The 20,831-nt window shown below is 41.3% G+C and overlaps 2 protein-coding genes across 7 annotated transcripts in view; both read left to right on the top strand.

Annotated features, from left to right (window-relative positions):
- Cngl (Cyclic nucleotide-gated ion channel-like) overlaps positions 1-10,188 on the top strand; it is a 34,756-nt gene extending 24,568 nt beyond the window's left edge. For 2 of the 5 annotated variants that reach the window (XM_032439876.2, XM_032439877.2), the window contains 4 exons: positions 1,082-1,210; positions 1,336-3,265; positions 4,891-5,201; positions 5,472-10,188. In XM_032439876.2, the coding sequence (XP_032295767.1) occupies positions 1,082-1,210; positions 1,336-3,265; positions 4,891-5,201; positions 5,472-6,428 (3,327 nt within the window). In that variant the 3' untranslated portion in view covers positions 6,429-10,188. Of the gene's footprint in view, positions 1-997; positions 1,211-1,335; positions 3,266-4,890; positions 5,202-5,471 lie in introns of all 5 variants that reach the window. The other 3 variants (XM_032439873.2, XM_032439875.2, XM_032439874.2) reach the window with 2 other exon arrangements.
- Positions 10,189-12,403: 2,215 nt separating this feature from the next.
- Positions 12,404-17,378, top strand: LOC6633859 (WSCD family member CG9164). 2 transcript variants are annotated; one of them, XM_002057346.4, is made up of 5 exons: positions 12,404-12,838; positions 14,891-15,043; positions 15,109-15,238; positions 15,914-16,297; positions 16,448-17,378. In XM_002057346.4, exons 2-5 carry the CDS (start codon positions 14,909-14,911, stop codon positions 16,765-16,767), a joined length of 969 nt encoding a protein of 322 aa, XP_002057382.1. In that variant the 5' UTR covers positions 12,404-12,838; positions 14,891-14,908; the 3' UTR covers positions 16,768-17,378. The 2 variants fall into 2 exon arrangements, with proteins under 2 accessions (XP_002057382.1, XP_032295879.1); XM_032439988.2 differs by lacking the exon at positions 12,404-12,838 and adding an exon at positions 14,720-14,737.
- Positions 17,379-20,831: the final 3,453 nt, after the last annotated feature.

Here is a 20,831-nt window from a genome sequence, read left to right as displayed (position 1 = left end):
AATGAATTCTCAAACGAATTCGATGCAATTATGGTCCTTGTTTTATAAGTTGCTGTCAAAGTTCGCGTTAAAAATCATTTGCTGCCTTTTTCTTTATCTCCCATCAAATACCTTTAATTGGATTCATATTTATATTTAACTATTAGCTAAGTGAAGGCTTAGGACCTTAACGCGCGATTTAAGTTAATTTTGCAGCAGCTTTTTATGATTTCATGTTGATGGACCTGCCTATAAGCCTCTTATATATCTTTCTGTACGCCACACCAAGTAGAGAACTGGAAATTGCTTGACGGCTGCCTTAAGACTACCCATAATTAGTTGCTCAATTACAATTTTATTTTTGTAAGTAAACAAATCGATCAAAAGACAAAGACAGGCTATAGAATGAGAGAAAAACAACGGAACACCACACTTAATCATATCTGACCTGATCTATACTAAACTCTTCTGTAACAGAAAACCACACCTGATCACAGTTATTCAATCATTCACACTGAATTTCACCAGAACAGTAGGCGAGGTCCTTACTACTCTACCATATCATACACAACAAACACAAGAGCGTTACTTACTATACCACATTTGAATGTGGTTCAAACCCTTCCACATTGAATCAGATTGTACTGACTTACGCCACTCTCCAGCATATTCAACTCAACTTAGATGCATAAACATAACAGGAAACACAACGCAGCTTTCATTCACACCACATTTGGCCATCTTATAGCATTCCACATTCAACTACTTTAAATCTTATCATGGCTCATCACACGACACCACACAATACCACATTACACCGCATCTTGCATACTCAGCGAAGAGTTTATAAAAATGTATGATTATTGGATTTGTACTTTTTGATTTGGTACCTAATTTGATTAAGCTTAAAGCCCAAAAGAGAGAAAGCTAAAACCAAAAGCAAAATTCGTGTTGTATGTAATGAACCCCGGCTCCTAAATAGTAGTTTTTGTATGTGTCTTTATGTGTCTTGCACTAGGATCGCGAAGAGCGAGCTGTTAAGTCCACACCACCACAGAAATCTCCACCTCACTCACATGTAACGTGTACGTTATCGCCGCAGGAATCGATACAGGAAGAGCCCGAACGCGAGTTTAACGAAGGCTTTCCCCTGATCCAGAGATTGCAGCAGTTGAAAATTAAAAACGAGCCACAAACGAACGCCATCAGCGAGTCCGTCGGCGTCGTCATGGTAAAGCCGAAAACCACTCTTTCAATATCAAGCACCACAGTTTTGAGCATAGATTGATTCATTTTTGATCCATCCTATTAGCAAGGCAGCAGCATATTAATTCCATCTTTTAACTAACCCCCTAGGCACACACGCCGCCCAACATCAGCAGCAAGGTGGACTTTGGAGCAGCAGCAGCCGGTGCGACAGCTGCTGCGACAGGTGTTGCGACAGGTGGTGCAGGCACAGCTCAAACGCTGACCGTTGCCCAAATCAAGCCCATCATGAAGGTCTCATTCAAGCAGAAGATACAACAGCTGCAGGGTGCGGTGCCGACCGTGGCAAGCGGCAGCAGCACCGCCAGCACCACCAGCACCACCGGCGCCATTGCCAAAAAGGAGCCACCCAAATCGCTGGCTGTGGTGGCAAAGCATGCCAGCTCAGGGCTGCCACCGTTGGAGCCGGCGGCCGGTGCAGTGGCTGTTGGCCAGCCGACAGGTGCCGCCATGTCGAGGAAAGTGATAAAACCGTCCCAGATGCTGATCACACCGCTGCAGTCCGATACGGATACGGATGGCACGCCCATCAAGCCCTGGTCCAAGCTGAAGCTGGCCACACTGATGTCGGCCAGCTACACGAGCCTGAACAACTGCTCGCCAGACGATCTGGCAACGCCGCTAAAGAACTATTCGCTAAGCAATATACCGCAGCATATGGAGGGCACGGCAAACGCTCGACCGCGTCATCACAGTGCGCGCAGCTCACGCTCGCCGCGTCACGCACACGGTCACGCACATGGTCACGGTCAGGGTCACGGTCAGGGTCATGGGCATGGCCATGGTTCCAGCTCGAGCACGTGCTCGTCGAGTGCCCGAAGCACATTGAGCAGCACACGCGAATGCCTTCGACTGCAGAAACCGGAACAAAAGCTGCCCGAGGCTGAGGCAACCGGCCGGAAGCTCTATCAAAGCGTTTTCGATCTATCGCCGGAATATTGTGGACTGCCGTTTGTGAAACGGCTGAAGATACTGAATGAGCGCCAGAAGCTAGCGGAACTGGAGAAAGCGCTGCAGACGCGCAGCTTCAGCCTGGACTGCTCCAAGTCGAGCAGCAATAACAACGAAGTGCCCATTACGGAGTCATTATATCGCTGCTATAGCGACACCTCCGGCATCTACACACAGTTTCTGAGCGCCTACGAGTCCACTACCAGCTCCACATCCATTTCGACCAATACATCCGCATCGGATAGCAATTCCAAGCCGCACGCCCAGGCGCATGCGCACCAGCTGGAGTACATGCCGCTCAGCCCGGAATCGAACGAGACCGTCGAACGGCGCAAACTGAAGAGCATACTGAAAAAACTGCAGAAGGGTGGTGCAGCAGCAGGTCTAGCTGATCAAGCTGTTGGTGGTGGTGCCGCAGCCGATGGTGATGCCCAAGACGAGGCGAATGCCAAGGCCAGTAGTGCACTATCGAGGGGGCTGCTCATGGAGCCGACCTTGGAAGGGTACGTGGCCAGGCACAGTAAGCTCTTGAAGAGTGTAACCTTCCATTCAACTCTTTCCAGCCCGCCACCCAGTGCCAAAGAGGAGCTGCACCTCGCTGCCCTCGGTGGTGCTGTTGCCTGTCAAAATAATTCGCAATACGCAAACGCGAACGCGCTCGCGCTCGGTACGGTCACGGTTACGGGTAACGGTACAGATAATAATATGGCAACGCCAACAACGGTACGGCCAGCGGGCATAATGCTGCCAGATCCGTCTGTCTGGTCGCCGACGTTGGCATTGGTAACGCCAACGAATTCGCCGCAAGAATGTTTCGCATTTGAGCCACAGCTGGGCGGCGGCGTTATCGCTGGCGTTGGCAACGGCTCAGCGTCAATCGCATCCGCATCCGCATCGACATCCGCATCCGCAACCGCCTCATATGTGGTCGAGTGCTCCGCGTCAAACCAGATACTCTCACAGAATACCGAATTTCATGCACAATCCACAGATTTGAATTTGAATTTGCAGCTCCGGCAGAACACGATGAATGCCACCAGTCAGGCGGGTCAGGTCCCAAAATTGGAAGGTAATTACGTTGAGCGTACTTTTGCAAATATCCTTACCATATTTACCCAATATAAATACGAGTATTTCGAGTCCAAGTCAGAGCAACCACGCTTCACCCTCGCCCCCGTCAAGCTTACAATGTGTCCCTTAACACTCAGTAATTAGATAATATGTCCATTGTGCTACACTAGGGGTATTCCAGCAGCATTTTAATTCGTTTCATTTCCTTTAAAAAAAATTTACATAATTTAGCTGCATACAAATAAGTGCAAGCGATTCGAAGTATTAGTTTGTGATCGATACTTTTTTGTCATCGATACTTTTTAGTATTGCTGAATGCCCCTAATGTTAATCAGGCCGACGTACTATGCATGCCTCTTGCAGCGCCTAAAAGCACACTATACAAAACTCTTACGCTTCGCTTTGCTTCCCTCTTACTATCTCTCTCACTCGCTCTCTATCTCTCTCTCTATCTCTCTCTGTCTCTCTCTCTCTCTATATCTGTCTCTAAGTACATATATATGGCGCTATTTAGCCTTTGTGCATTTCTCATTATGCATGATGCCATGTCATCTTTTACCATTTACTATTTGGTTTTAATTAAGATATTCTTGCTTAAAGTTTCGAATGCTTATGCTAGGTTAAGTGTTGATATCACCTTATAATTTATCGAATACCTTGAAGCTTTATACCTCTTTAAGTTTTATAAAGTATTTGTAAGTATTGGCCAGGTTAAGCTCAGGTATTATCAACACCTTCAGCTAAGCAACAACCTCAGAGTCCAAATCGTATATTTAAGCGCTTTATAGAATTATTGATATGCGTAATTATCATTTGTCTCGAGTATAAACGAACTATATCAAACTAAGTCTTAACTCAAGAGAAAGAATTCTAACGGTATTGGTTTAAGTACACAATTTGCACAGTCACAAAAGCATTTTCAGCCCGTAAACGTTTGAGCTCGTCATCGATATTGATATCGTCAACGGCAGTGTTATCGCTATCGATATCGATATTGAGCTTAAAACTTATCGAAGCACGCGCACGCACGCTTTGGAACGCAATGGAATGAAACAACGAAGACGGCGTACGATCGTTCAGCATGCAACCGACACACACGCACACACACACACACACACACACACACACACACATACACGAAACTTTGAACGCTTTTGTAAATATGTTAAAGAAAGTAAGAACAAATCGAAAATTTATCGTTGATCTTGATTGATTTCCATGACGGAAATGCAAGGAAGCGCTGTAATTTGTATGGGAATGTGTGTAAATAACTGTAACCTGCGTATGTATGCATTATCTAATTTGTTAATCGTTTGGTAACAACACGACAACAACAGCAAAGGCTTCGACAGCAACAACAACTGCAACCACAACTGCAAATCACTTTAACACTTACAGCCAGAATGTTGTCTTTGTCTCTCTTTATCACTAACACACACACACACGCACACGAACACTCACACACGCACACAAACCCACGCTGACTTACCCACACGGGCGCATAGTGGCGCCTCTCACTTGTCCGACGGGCCGTCGTCCGTACACAACTGTACCACAAACACGCACAGGGTTGCCACCCGGGTGTACGCATTTACTAACCTCAAAATACAATTTGAATTCAAGGCTTTCCAGAGGCGCAGGACTACTTCAATCAGATAGTCAGCGGCATCAATCACGTGATAAAGACGCACATGAACGAAATGCACTCAAAGTTCGAGTCGCAATTCTCGAACATGGCCGGCGAGGTGAGACGCCGAGACGCTATCATTGCCCAGCTGCAGCTAAAGCTGCGCTCCATCGAACAGAAATCAACGATGGCAACACCGACGCGTCGAATTAAACGGGAGAAGCTGCCACAGCTCTCCGTGGACGATGACGAGCCGGCTGAGCAGGATAATAGCAGTTCTGGCTCCTCGGCCGAGCTGCTCTTCATGGTAAGTTCGCTTACCTGCGCGCTTTCTAAATAAAAGCAGCACTGCCAGCGTTGCCAGATTGCCAATCAATATTAATTGTTTGCTCCTATTAAGCAAAATTGTAGTTTGTAAAACTCAAAAAGCTTATTTTAACCTCAAATTGAACGTGATACGTGATAGTTAATAGTGTCTCCCCTCTTTCTCTCTCTCTCTCTCTCTCTCTCTCTCTCTCTCTCTCTAATTGATTGTCATTCCCCTCTTATGTCTGTCCCTTTGCGTTTCGTTCGGCAGCGCGGCGACTCGCTGGACACTGTGTTCACCTCGTCCCCGCCCATCCAGGGCGGTCGGCGCAGCATATCGCCTGGACCCAGCCGGCATCATGCGGCCTCCGCCAATGCGCTCAACTGTCCGAGCAGCTACTACAGCGGGCCGGGCACATTGACGACGCGGCACGCCCAAAGCCAGCCCAGCTTTTATACGCCGCACGGCAATGGGCGGCACAGCAGCCGGGCAGGAGTTCTGCCTGGCTATCGCGATTGGCTTGAGCATGGAACTGCCAGTGGCAGCAGCATGGCAGGAGGCGCTGCCGACAGCAGGAGTAGCGGTGGCTCTGGCATGGGCGTGGCCAGCAGCAGCAGCGGCAGCGGCATGATGGTCTCCGATGTGACGGGCAATTTGACGCGTCTGTCGGACAGCGTCATTTTGGATATTGGGGAGAGCTCCAGCTCGAGTTCGTCGTCGAGCAAGCTAAACATTGCCGGCGACATCGACGACGATGACGACGACGAGGCGGAGGCGGAGGATGAACTGAGCGGCGCGGCGCTGGTCACGGCGGCCACCAGCAGCGGCGCTGCCAGCGCCGGCCACAACGACTGGGAGGTGCAAATGCTAGCGGCCGAAATGGAGCGGCAGGAGCGCAAGCGTGGCCTTTCGCTCTCCGACAATTTGGGCGAGCTGCGGCAGTGCAGCACATTTCTGCGCAGGCGTCGCAAGTTCAGCGACACCGAAACGGAGCACAGCGAAACGGATCCGGATGAGCGTCTGGCCAGCACTGGCGGTGCGGCTGGCGCCGATGTCGATGCCACATTGGGCCACGTGGCCAGTGGCAACGGCAGCAGCGGGAGCGGCAGCGGCAGCGGCAGTAATCGACCGCGTGCCTCGAGCCTGGATCAGTTTAACCTGCGCTATGGCATTGGACGTGGCATCTTTAAAGCAATGAGCATCGATCGTGATAAAGACAAGCTCTGAGAACTATAATCGCAGCAACCACCCACAGCAATAACAAGAACAAACCTGGACACAAACAATAAGCTAAGCAATACGAGCAGTATTACAAAAGGAACAACACACAACACACACACACGCACACACACACACACACCGATATACAAGACAGCATATAAAGAGGTATGCTATATATATTCTATATATATGTTTAGCCCTTAACCAATTCTCCAGAGCAAGAAAACCACAAAAAAAAACCCAAAAAAAGAAAAAAAAAAAACAAAGCAGATGCAACTTAGGGAAATCCTATAAAACACACATAAAACCTAGTATTAGAGGCAAGCAGAGAAGAGGAAGAACACAGCACACAAAACAAATCGAAGAGCGTTCCACAGTTTTGTCCAGAAACCCAATTTATCTTACCCACATGTCTTGCATATCCCATATATATCCTATGCACACATATTTCAATTCTCATGTTATCGTTATCGCTCATTCATAATTGTTATCGTTATCGTAGGCGTGGTCGAACAATACGTTTGACTATAGCCGAAATTTCTTTTGCAGCTCTATGTGTCGTATGATTCATTTGCATAATGTTATCATCCTAGTTATCTGCGGTTGTATCGTTGTCAGTGATTATTCAAAGCAGTTGTTATCGTTATCGTTATCGCTAGCGGAACCATCATCGAGCCATAGACAGACTCTTTATAACAATCAAAACTATCCGCTTACCTCATGCGGTTTACATATATAATTATATTTATGTATATATTAGTTCTCATGTTATCGTTATCGATATAATTATTACAAGCTATCGTTAGCTAATCAACATTAACCGCATACCTCATGCGTCTTCCATGCATAACTATGTATATGTGTATATGAGTTCTCATGTTATCGTTATCGATATCATTTGCACAAGTCAATCAAAGGTATAGATCAAGCGCGATGCCTGATTTCCATTACCAGTATCGCTTCTCTCTCGTTCGATTGTCAACCAAAGTTACCGATTTTGTCTAGATCAATTAATTTTGCGTCTAATCTCATTTAATCGCTATCGATATATATCGATTTGTTGCTTCTATTATCACAACCCTGTCCACACAAATTACAAACATGCACATATCGTATATGCAGAGAGGCCTCATAGTTATCGTTATCGCTATCGTTATCGTTATCGTTATGGTCATAGTCCAATGTCAGTTTTCAACACTGGCAAAGCCTTCCATGCAATAAGCCTTACATTTGATGTACAAAATTGTGTGTGTGCGTGCGGGTTAGTGTGAGTGAAAGACAGCTGCGAGTATCCACATAATACCGTCCTATATATATATATATTTATCTATATATATATATAGCGTCCATGCCATTGGCGCATATATGATTTGTATTAGTATTGATATCTAATGTGTGTGTGTGTGTGTGCGCGTTTGCGTGTGTGTTAAGGTTTTGTCACTTTCCTGTCACTATTATTTGCCTGGGTTCCTGGACATGCGGTGGATATGCTAAGCTTCGGTAAAAAACCGTAAAAAAAGAACAAAAAGAAACTAAAAATGTATATACCTCTTATCCTATTAAGTACGTAGTTATACACACACACACAAATATATATATATACATACTAGATAAATATATATATATATATATATATTCTTAAATATAATATGAAATAGTGTAATGAAAACCGAAAGCTTTAATAACATATATAGAGACCTATTTAAGAAGAACATTTTAAATACTAATCAATTCAAGCAACAACAACAAGAAGAAGAAGAAGAAGAGATACCAAAACTATGAATACCAGATAGAAACAGAGAGAAACACACACAATTAATATATTATAGCATAATTAAATATAATGTTATAATAAACACCATGCATACAAATACTTACATAGAGCCTTTAGCATATACTTAATACCACATTGATAAAATGTATACACATTGAGTTGGAAGTTATTAGAGAACTGTCTAAGCGTTAGTCTACTATCTACTATCTACTAACTACTGTCTACTGTCTACTGTCTACTGTCTACACTATAGCAATTTAGTCTAGATTCCGATGGAGTACAGCAATAATCAATACCAACTAATGCTATCAAGCTAATCATCTCTCGCCAAATCTAGTAAAAGCACAACATTGGCTTACTAGTTTTTCATTTTGTTTAGGGATCATTTTAGGCCAATCCAAAATTTACCCAATTAGTTGACGAGGCTCGCCGCAGCTTTTTTATATAATGCCAAATTCTACTTTAGACCGGACTTTTCAAAAAAGTCTCTTAGTTTAGTCTCTAGCAAATGCACAAACGATACTAAAGCTTATCTTCCCACAAAAAAAAACAAAAGACGAAAAGGAAACTCCAATCTAATGTTTCATCTATAAGCTAAGCGCTATTTTATTGTAACTATTTAAACGAAAAAACAAAAAAACTTAACTTAAAAGGGAAAAAAAACATAAGCAGTAAATTCCAAGAAGCCCAAATTCCAGAAAGAACAATTAATTGTGTTAAAAAAAAGAAAACTGTTTTTAATCTAAAGATTTTATCAGAACAAAAACAAGACATACAAAAATATTAAAAACTTGTTGCTACTTTGAGCTAAGCAAACACAAATTGAACACTGTTAGAGACCGTCCCAACACCGCCCTTAACTATGTGCCAAAGCTGCAAAACTATCGATAACACTATTGTGAAAATCGATTTTGGTTTAAGTCGTTATGGTTTGGGCAATTCCTGCCAAGTCGGTGAGCCAAGCTCGGCATCAATTTCACCTATCGATAAGAGTATCGATATTGGAATTATAGTTTTATCGATAGTTGGGCAACTGCACGCTCGACCGCTCGCACCGCCCCCAGCCGAAATGTTGTCATGTTGTCAAATGTGGCGATTAACAGAGGCCTAGCCACGCCCACTATAGAGTTTCGTAGCGCCTAGCCAGCAAGCGTTCAGATCAGAATTTCACTAATGCAAATGCCAAAAGAAGCTATCGATACAAAAAAAAAAACAAAAACTATCGTAACTATCGTATTGTTTGTAACGTAGTTAGCGCACGAGTCGAGATGAAAGTCGAGACAGAACGAAACGTAACACTATTCAGATACTATATAGTATATATACATAGATATATACACATACATACAATATATGCTCTATATGCCACTACTTAACAATATGTACTAAATGCAACAACTAACTAACTACTAGTCGGCGGTTGAGTTGTACGCCATGTATTGCATTGTACAAAAAGCACCATGTTATCGATATCGATATCGATATCGATGTCCATGTCGATGACGATGACGATAACGATAACGCACTAATTCAAGGAACAATTTCAATGGGTTCAATAAATGGGTCACAGCCAGCTAAGCAGTCCAACTAAATTTAATAAGAGTACCAACAACAACCAAAAAAACCAAAAAACAAAAGAAAAAAAAAGAAGAAACACCAGGTCAAGCACAACTTAATCGAAATTCTCTTAATCATCTAGATTGTTAAGTGATTATACTTATAATATATACATATACGTTATATAAGCAAATACATGTGTATTCCATTGTTTTCTATCTGTTCTTCTAACGAGTTCTTTCATTGTTGTAGCATTGTTGAGACGAAACAAAAACCAAATACATTTTTTTTCGAATTACTTACATACGCCAGGGACCACAACAGTTTAGAGTTTTGTTTTTCCTTTTATATAAGAACGTGACAAAGTATTTAACACGAAACTAGCAAATGTAATGCAACTAAATCTAATGGATCTTACGATATATACTTATATATATATATATATATATATATATATATATATATATCCACATATATATATATATGTATATATACCAAATGCAACTATGATAAATATTAACTGTGTAAACTTCATCATATGATTTGCATCAGAGCAAAACAAACAAACAAACACGCACACACACATACATGCACACGCACACGCATACACAAGCACATGAAACAAGAGAAGACAGTTATCGCACTCTGATCGGAACTAGAAATGAGCGCGCTTCGGATTGGCGATACCGGAACCGGAAGATGCGCATGACAGTGAAAGTGTCACGACTTTTAGAATGTGCCAAAGCTTTATTCACTTTATTCATTAGCAAAATAATTTCTATAGGATAAATTAAACACTTTCTTCTTCAAATGACATTTTATTATGCCAATGTTAACTTACTTTAAATAATACATAAAAGTGCGAAAATTCTGAGATAAGTTGAGAAAATATCAGAATTTATTATTTATGAAATTTCACTCATTTCAATATTGGCACGAACTTGGCGTGTCACGCGCTCATCTCTAGTCGAAATTCTGATCGAGTCGAAGGAGCACACACACACACACACACACACACACACACACACACACACGCACACATCTTGTATGAAACTCTGTGAGTCAATTACCTATGAATATGAATACTTTAATTAATTTTAGACCCCCTCCCCCAGCACCCTCCGATCCCAGCCCATCCACCACTCTGTAATTATTATGTATATGGTAGTAAATTAAGTACTACAAGTTGATGTCGTTGTTGTTGTTTTAAAATTAATCGCTTTTAAGTTATCGATATTTTTGTACACTAGCTTAAGGTAGACCGTTAAGAGTAAACCACAAGAGTCTAGTCTTAAATTTCCCAATTTTTTTTTTTTTGCCTCTCTTTCACTCCCAACTCTCTCTCTCTCTCTCTCTATATATATATATATATCTCACTCTCTCTGTCGTTATTGCTAATTTCGCAAATGTTGACAGATACTAAGAACAAATGAATGCATATTATTATATAGTTAATGAAATATATGAAGTACATAATAAAAGAAATGAAATTAGCACATGTTAAAGAAACGCAAATAAAGAAACGAACGAAACAAAATTGAAAAGCTAAAACAAAATGCATAAACGCAAAAAATAAACTTGCCTATAAATTGCGAGTTAACTTTTAGTGTGCCAAAAATCTGCATCATATCAATTTTACTCACCATAAGGTATGATGTTGCTAAAAGAAAACCGAAGAAAAACCAAACAGAACAGAAACATGAGAGATCATAAATTATATAAAAATATATAAATTCAAATAAAACATGATACTAATAAACAAACAAATGCAACTAAGGTGAAATATGAAAAAACAAACAAAATAATAATAATAAAAATAATAATATTAATAATAAAAAACAAACATATTAATAATAACAACAAAACATATATTAAATAAAATGAAAGAAAAACACAAGTTTAGTACGCGAGCGAATTTCCAACATTTTTTAAACCAAGCACTTTTTGAAACAGAACAATTTATGGCTGGATTTCTACTTACTTCAATTACTTCAATATATAAATTCATAGAGATTATTTACTGAATTTTTTAACAAGTGCATATTTCTGGTATATAGAAAATATATATTTGAGAAAAGTTCACCAAATAACGAAAGGCAGCTTTAAGGTGATCCAACCCCCTCCCTAACTTACCTGAGCCTTCGCTCAGAAGCACAGCAACAGTTGCAACGTTTCCAAGATAATCTGCAAAAATTCTCAAATGCCGCCAGCATCGAATGGTGTTACCCTCCTCAGCAGTTATGCAGCACAGCTATAACAAAAAAAGCAATCCTCATGCTGATTTGTTTGCAATTTTGCTAGATTATCGTTTTAAATGTAAAATGAACGGCGAAAAAAACGAATTTTGGCTTCGTTTTATGTATCACGTCGACTAGAGTTGAAAACGGCCAAGAGTATCTGGCGCCATCTACAGTGCATCCGCGGCACTGCACAGGCGAAAGCTTTGACAGGTGCCAAGCTTTCGCACACGCGCAGAGCAGCCACAGAGCAGTTGCAGCAGCTGGAGCAGACGTGCGGGACACAACAGCTGCTAGGCACAGCTGGCAGCGAAGCAACGCTGAATGTGCCGTTACGGGCAATTTGCTTTGCTGACATCCGGCAACGCTACGCGCGGCAAAGCTTTTTTATGCTCGCCGTTCGCTTTCATCCCCACAATTCGCGATGCTGGCGCATAAGCCAGAAGTTCTTCAGCACAGCGACAGGTCCGCAGCACACGACGCGGCGGCCAACGGAACCAACAAAATACAACGAGAAACCACAAGCGCGAATATATAAAACCGAAAGCTAAAAGAAAAAAAAACAAACAAACAACGAAAAACGCCAAAAAGAAAAAGAATACAAAAAAAGAAAAAACTGTTTTCTATTTCGTTAGCACAAGTTTTGTTTATTTATAAGACGAGAGGAAGCGAAATGTGTGCGCTGTTTGGGGATTCTGTTTTCAGAATCTGTGGCATGTAACGGTAGTTGGACGTGTGTGTGTGTGCGTGTGTGTGTCTCTCTCTCTCTCTCTCTCTCTCTGTGTGTGTGCGTGCGTGCGTGTGTGTGTGTGTGTGTCTGTGTGGAGCTGTGCGCGGAATCGGAATCGGTAAGTGAAATTTTTAGAGAGCATAACAAATATTATTTGTTTACATTTGATGCAAACACACACGTGTATGCGTGTGTGTGTGTGTGTGTGTGTCGAAATGCTTGCGGAATATATTCCGATTTTTTTCTAATTTTTTTTTTGTGAGTCGTTGCAAAATGTTCTGATTGTTTATGTGATCTGCGCATCAGAAAAATTCCAGCGAGCATTTATTAAATTGCATGTTTATGGGGCATATGTGGCGGCCACACACACACACACACACACATACACACAGCCTTAACTGAGCCCCCACCTCGCCCAAACACACCCCTTTATAATTATGTAAATTCCGCATAGCCCAACCGTGCGAGCATGTGTCCAAAACTGCAGCTGGCTCAGCTCCACTTGGGCGTTAGCGATTTCCTCCATTCATTCACCTGTCTGCGGTTATTACGAGGAGGAGGGAGAGGGGAAGGGGGATTGATGTTTTTAGGCTTTGCTTAGCATGTGACACACGAGGGGCCGCTAATGTGCGTGGCCAATCTGATTTCTGTGGCCGCAAAACAATCAAATTATTTTTTGGTCTTCCCCATTTTGGTTTTGTTTTTTCTTCTACGGCTTTGCTACTGCTCTTTTGTTTTGTGCGTGTTTTATTTGTGACCCCTTCTTAGCAGACATTTTATGTTTTTGTCAGTTTAATTTTCATCTGCTATGGGGTTGTTCTAAGACTTGCCAAATCGCATCTGTATTTAAATTTAATTCCTATTTATTTTAAGTGCATTTTAACCAGATCATATAAAATATCATATCAATAAAGCACTGCGTTCCAAAGCTTTCTCACACACGCGCCACACGCACGCAGCAGACCGCTGCTCGACGCTGCAGCGCGCAGCGTAGCCTGCGAAAGCTCACCAATACAAGTGCATGCCGCGTGCGTGCTTGTATTAGTATGTGGCCTGATTGTAAACTATGCGCGCGTTTAGTTAGTTTTTGATTGGCCCTCGTGAAATACTTTATGCCCAGCTGTTGCATAAATTTTCGCATTTTGCTGCTTTGCTGCTTGTCTTTCTGCCAAACACACGCTCGTCTGTGTACATGCATGGGGGCGGGGTCAGGGGGGGGGGGGGGGGGGGGGGGGGGGGGGGGGGGGGGCGGTTGTGTAGTGTGTGGTTTTGTGGATTTTATGCGCGTGTCGAGCAGCTCAAGGAATTTTATAGTTCATATCGAGGCATGACAAGGCGATTTGCTTGCGCTACAGTTTTGCCTTTTTTCAACAATATACCCTGTAGCCACAAGCTGCTTAAATGAGGTTATACTGTGACTGCAACTAACTATTTAGAGCAGATTGAATAACTGGGCACATATATAAATTGATTTAGAAGGGATATAGCCGAAGTATGTATAGCCATTGGATTTAAATTTCCCTGGCAAACGCAAAAAGGAAAGTAAGGAAATATCGAGAGCATGACCTGATAACAGAGTACAGGGTAGCTGTTAGTCAATACGCCACCGCCGAAAGATTGTTCTTTTTAGCTGCGGCAGAAGTGCGGCCCCCCTTTGCGGTGGGGCAGGCGGATTGCTGTCGTTGTCGGGGCTACCATCGCGCGTTATATGGCATTGGGTAGCGACTACGCTGCGGGCTTGAGGCTCGAGGCTTGAGGCTTGGCTATTGAGGATTGAGGATTGGGGATTGAGGCTATGGCGTCGTTGAGTCCTTGCGCATTTTTTTTTTTTGTAGCGTCTCCATAGCAAAATCAACAAAAAAAAAAAACAAGACAAAAGGGAAAAATAAAATTTGAGCCGCACGGTTTTCGGTTCACTTTGAGTTCAGTTTGGCGAGGTTTTTGTTTTCAGCTAGTAGCATTACGGGAAATTAAGCGCTTTAATTGGTCTCATCAAATGCGCGCATATCCATTAGAAGTAAGCGACTGCCAGCCTAGATAATTAACATATATATCCATATCCATATATAACCCACTCCTTCTCTCTCTCTCTCTCTCTCTCTCACTCTCACTCTCTCTATATATGTATATATATATAGTCATATATATCCGTGTTCATATTCTGTTTCAGTAATGCAAAGGCGGCGTAATGGCACTGCAAGGCTGGCGCTTTTTCGGTGTCTCGGCAACAATCATCATCTATATAGGCGGCGTCCTGTTTCTATCCATGAACAATATACCCGGCACGCATCCAAAACGCACGCGCATCGAGCGATTCGCCGAGGTAATCCGACATATTGCATATTGTGTGGTATAATTAGAATTGTAATTGGTTTCTCATTTTGACAGTTTTCCAGCTTTCATAGTCCCCGGTTTCCCATGCCCAGTCGCAAAATGACCATTCGCTGGTGTCGCGACCTCAAATATCTGAATCGCGAGCTTCCAAACTACACAGACTACAAGGCGGGCGACTACTACAGTAAGTATTGCCTACAAGCGATAACGCAATAAAACGATAACTGATCAAACAGTAAACAACAAATTTAGAATATTTCAAGAAATTACGATATATTACGATCGATTACGATATACTATGGGGGAACTATTTTATATAGTTGCCATAGCAATAATCGATCGCAAATTAAACATTATGGTTTTATAGCCCAATTCCACTGTCTACATTTCTTGAATATATTTGCGAATGTACGTTTTCCCATAAGAAAACACATTTTTCACATTTGCGACAAATGTGACAAGTGTTGATATTCGCCCCGAATAGTTCGTGTTTCTTATGATAGGCGAAAGCGAACACTTGCCAATGGAACCGCAAAATGTGGAGTTGGAAAATGTAACATTTTTAGAGCATAGTGGAATCAGGCTATTTCAAAATATCTTGGCATTTGCAAGCCTAAATATGCTGCTTTTAAGCTAAACCTGATCAAAATCGGGCCACAATACCATATAGCTCACAGAACTCTATTAAGAATCGGTCGAAAAACCGTTTCTTGATAGATCCCGAACAAGCGCAGCAGTTGCGAGCTCTCCGAAGTCCAATATCGTAAAATAAAGCTTTACTCAGGCGCAGCTCTTTATTTGATTAATAGAGACTTGGTTAAGAAATTTGATAAGCCAACAATGATTCAAATATTTGCAGCTGCTTTGCCCAGCGATGCGAGCGCCAGCCTGCAACTGCAGGGTATCGCGCCGTCGCCCATGCTGACCGCGCTGGCCAGCTTTCCGGGCAGCGGCAACACGTGGCTGCGGTATCTGCTGCAGCAGGCGACGGGCATATTGACGGGCAGCATTTACAAGGACTACGGCCTGCTGAAGACGGGCTTTCCGGCGGAAAATGTGTGCAACAGCTCTGTATTGTTGGTCAAGACGCACGAATGGGGCGCCAAGGCGTGGGCCCCCTTCTCCAAAGCCATACTCCTGGTCCGCGATCCCGAGAAGGCCATCATTGCCGAGTTCAATCGCCAGAGCGGCGGTCACATTGGCTTCGCCTCACCCGATCGCTACAAGCGCACAAAGGGCAAATGTGAGTTGAGCACGAGTCGGCAAATCATGGCGAATGATAGTCGTGTGTGTGTGCGTGTGTGCGTGTGTGTGTGTGTGTGTGTTTGTATATAAGTATATATGTATTGAATTGGTTCATTTTTAGCTAATGGAAATTCTCTCTCCCGCACAGATTGGCAACAGTTTGTCAGCAATAAGCTGAAGGGCTGGGAGCTCATGAATCTCAGCTGGGCGCGCAATTTTACGGGCAGTATTAAGGTTGTGTTCTACGATGATCTGGTGCACAATACGGAGCGCGAATTGCGCAACATACTCGAGTTTCTCGAGTATCCGGTTAACGAGCAGCTGATGCGCTGCGCCCTCATGCGCAAGGAGGGCATATTCCGGCGCAAGAAACGGCTGCTATCCTTCGATCCGTATACGGATGCAATGCGGGCCGAGCTGTTGGCGCGCCGGCGGCTCGTCTACGGTTTGCTGGGCAGACACGATTAGGAATGGAGCCACAAAGTGAATATAAGTATAAGCTATAAGGTTTAAGGTTTACGGATCTAGGCTAGACGACAAATTGAGCAACGAGCAAAGCAAAGCAAAGCAAATAACCACCTGAGGACAAAAGTTCAGCATCAAACACACCGCACGCCCTGCACACCCTGCACACCCTGCATACCCTGCACGCCGGCACTGTGCACCCCGCAACCCGCATTCGGCACCCGGCAACCGGCACCGTGCAGCTGATATCCAATCTCCTGCTGATCCACAAAAATGCCTTCCAGTTCGAGTCCACACGGCAAAGGACTTTCAATAGGACCATAGATCTCAATCGAAAACAGTTTAGAAGCACATTTTAGCAACGATGCCAATCGGCGAAAGAAAATGAGAAAATAAAATACGAACAGCTAGAAAGAAGCGAAGGTATTATATGTATATGAATAAGAAGAAGAACAGAAGAACAGAAGTAGCAAAAGGAACACAATAATAATATTTATAACGAGCCCTGCCCTAAAATTCCCTGCCATGCGCATCGTTTTGTATCGTTTGCTGCTTAGTTCAACTATTTAGTATAAATATTATAATATATAGATCTTAAGTTCTATTCTCTTTTATTTATTTATTTAGTTTTTCTTTTTTTTTTTATTATTTTTTTTTCTTTGTGTGTGTTTAGGATAGGATGGTAACAAAGCAACAAAAAATAATCGAGGTATTATGATTCCTGAACGAATTTATGAAATTCATTATACGCCATGTTGTGCTTCATCGCTCATACATTAAATATATTTATATATATATGTACATATATATACATACATATGTATATGTGTGTACACATACTTATATATGTATATAAGTAGCCGTGTATTCCATTGATATTACTCTGTTTATATTGTACTCCAATGTTAGACTATCCTTGTAAAAAGTTTTATACACAATTCTACAATAATTTATTGATATTACAAATAATGATGAACAAACTAGATAATTGTACAAACAAAAAAAAAAAACAAAACACAAAACTGAACAAAAAAAAACCCCACAAAATGTTGTTTGAGTCCGGATTTTCATTCAAAAAGAAAAGGAAAAACTATGTCTTTATATAAATTTTCGGAAAAATGATGTAAAGAAATGATGTATGAATGTATGTATGTGTGTGTGAATGTGTGTGCGTACATATGCATGCATGTATGTTGCATGTAAATAGTCTTCTATACCAATAGCAGACCAGTTTGCCCTGTTGCGCGGCAAATTTAAATAAGAAAACGTATTTATTAAAGCTGCTCTCCTCCTCGATTCTCAAAAATTCTAGTAAGGCCTGCAGGCTTCACCTATGAATTAGTCGCAGGCGGCTTCAACGCTGGAAGCTGAGGAGCCGGAGGAGCATGGCGGAGGAGCACCAAGGGGCGGAGCAGGAGGTATGTAGGTATGTAGGTATGTAGGTATGTAGGTATGTAGGTATGTAGGTATGTAGGTATGTAGGTATGTAGGTATGTAGGTATGTAGGTATGTAGGTATGGAGGTATGTAGGTATGTAGGTATGTATGTATGTATGTATGTATGTATGTATGTATGTATGTATGTATGTATGTATGTATGTATGTATGTATGTATGTATTTATGTATGTATGTATGTATGTATGTATGTATGTATGTTTGTATGTATGTATGTATGTATGTATGTATGTATGTATGTATGTATGTATGTATGTATGTATGTATGTATGTATGTATGTATGTATGTATGTATGTATGTATGTATGTATGTATGTATGTATGTATGTACGTACGTACGTACGTATGTATGTATGTATGTATGTATGTATGTATGTATGTATGTATGTATGTATGTATGTATGTATGTATGTATGTATGTATGTATGTATGTATGTATGTATGTATGTATGTATGTATGTATGTATGTATGTATGTATGTATGTATGTCTGTATGTATGTATGTATGTATGTATGTATGTATGTATGTATGTATGTATGTATGTACGTATGTATGTATGTATGTATGTATGTATGTATGTATGTATGTATGTACGTATGTATGTATGTGTGTATGTATGTATGTGTGTGTATGTATGTGTGTGTCTGTATGTATGTACACATACACATACACATTGCCAGTGGCACGCTTAACTGAATTCTAACCAAACCGTTTTCCGTCAATTTACCATTGTTGCGGGTGGAACTTCCCTGAAGCACGTATTCATTTAGTTCTTATGTGGAGCTTTAAAAATAAGTTTGAAGCAAATCGGACAATGCTTTAAACTTTGCATATAGATCCCTGGAAATTAATTTGCGCGCGAAGCTTCACGCACCAAATTTTCAACCCCTTAGTCCACCTATAAGAAATGGATTTTTCGTGTGAAACACCACTTAAATGAATTTGAACAAAGATCTTTGTAAATGAGTTTGAGGCCGATCGGATGATCACCAATCAGTCAATCAATCGTCAATTTAGCTTGACGCATTAAAGCTTAGATGTGAGCTTTCAGGGCAACAAAAGTCAAAGCTTTCTGATTTGGTTGTCAATGAAACTTATAATGTCCTAAAAGTTGGACATTGGAGCGTTGCAGCTATACGTATCAAAGCTTTGAAAGCCAACATTATCAGTGCTTGTAACTTTTGCGAGCTTTCATTCAATTGTGTGTATTTACATGCATACAAGCCTTTACCGTTAAAGCTTGAAGCCTTGGTAAGTTTTTCTGTTAAAACTTAGGGCCAATAAGCTTAAGCAATAATGCTCCTGCAAGCTTTTAAGCAATAACGCATATGTGTTGCCAGCACACATAGATGGCGCCACCAAGCTCAAAATTAGATGCCTTTAGATTTAAAAATAAAGAACACAAATAATGATTGCTTAAACAATTAGCTACTTAACTAGCTAAATTTGAATATGACGAACATCTATATCCTATATACCTATGTAATATCTATTTCGATTAAACATGTGTCGATTAATGACAATTAATATCCTCAAGATGGTGTGTAAACTAAAGTAAATAGATCATATTAAAAAAATAATTTTTTCTCATTTTAATATTTTTGTCTTTAAAAATCCATCTTTATTTTACTTTTGTACATTAGCTACAGAAAAAAGAGAAGAAATATTTTATATTTATTTTGAATAGTTTTAAAAATACATTCGGTAAAGTACGATTATTTTGATCAAACCTCTATTGAGATCATCTGGGTAGATGCTCATGTGTATATTGCCAGAAGTAAAGTTGAATTGATAAAAGAATTGATAGTTAAGACAAAAGGTTTAATCTCGCAAAATCAATTATATGCACGCATAGTGCAATTCGCAGAGAACAGAATCCATATGTAAATCTTAGCTGATAAATTTTATTATTGAAATCATTTGAAGATGTCTACAAAAAACTCACGAAATACAAACACGTGCTTTTTTTGTCCATACAGCAGTGATTAACAGCTATTGTCTTAACAGGATTTGGTTATGTAAACAATAACGGTAAGTAACATTTTAGTTTTAACAATTTCTTAAGAATATCTTAGCTAAATGTTGTGCACTTTTTAAAAATGGGTTTCTGTTTTTGCAGAAAAATCGTTTAAATTTATAAATGACTCACAAATTACTCAAAAAGTCAAGCACGTGCATTGTTTGGCTGTACAGCAATGCTTAACAGCTCTTATCTTAACATGATTTGGTTATGTAAACATTTCCGGTAAGTAACATTTAATTATCACGTATTTCTTGGAAATATTTTAGTCAAAGGTTTTAAAAAAAAAAACTTTTAAAAATGTTTTCTTTTTCCAGAAAAATCATCCGAGCTTACCACAGTGCTGCGACACCCATTTCATTGCTGCTAAGGGCACCCTGTATGTGTGCATGCATTTAACAGTCGCACTGGCAATACAATGAATAACCGGGCGCTAGGCGTAACCACACCGGACCCAGCCCACAAACCCATACGCCGCCCCTCCCCACCAACCACCCCCAATGACCATGCCCGTTTTGCGGCGGCATTGTCGAGCCGTGTTGGCCGTGTTTTGTGCCTTTTGTTAAGGCTCCTGTCGCGTTGCCTGCCAAA

Source organism: Drosophila virilis, chromosome X (genome assembly GCF_030788295.1).
Source record: "Drosophila virilis strain 15010-1051.87 chromosome X, Dvir_AGI_RSII-ME, whole genome shotgun sequence".
NCBI lineage: Eukaryota > Metazoa > Arthropoda > Insecta > Diptera > Drosophilidae > Drosophila > Drosophila virilis.
Note: the sequence above shows the minus strand (reverse complement) of the source record. Positions and strands in the feature narration are given on the sequence as shown.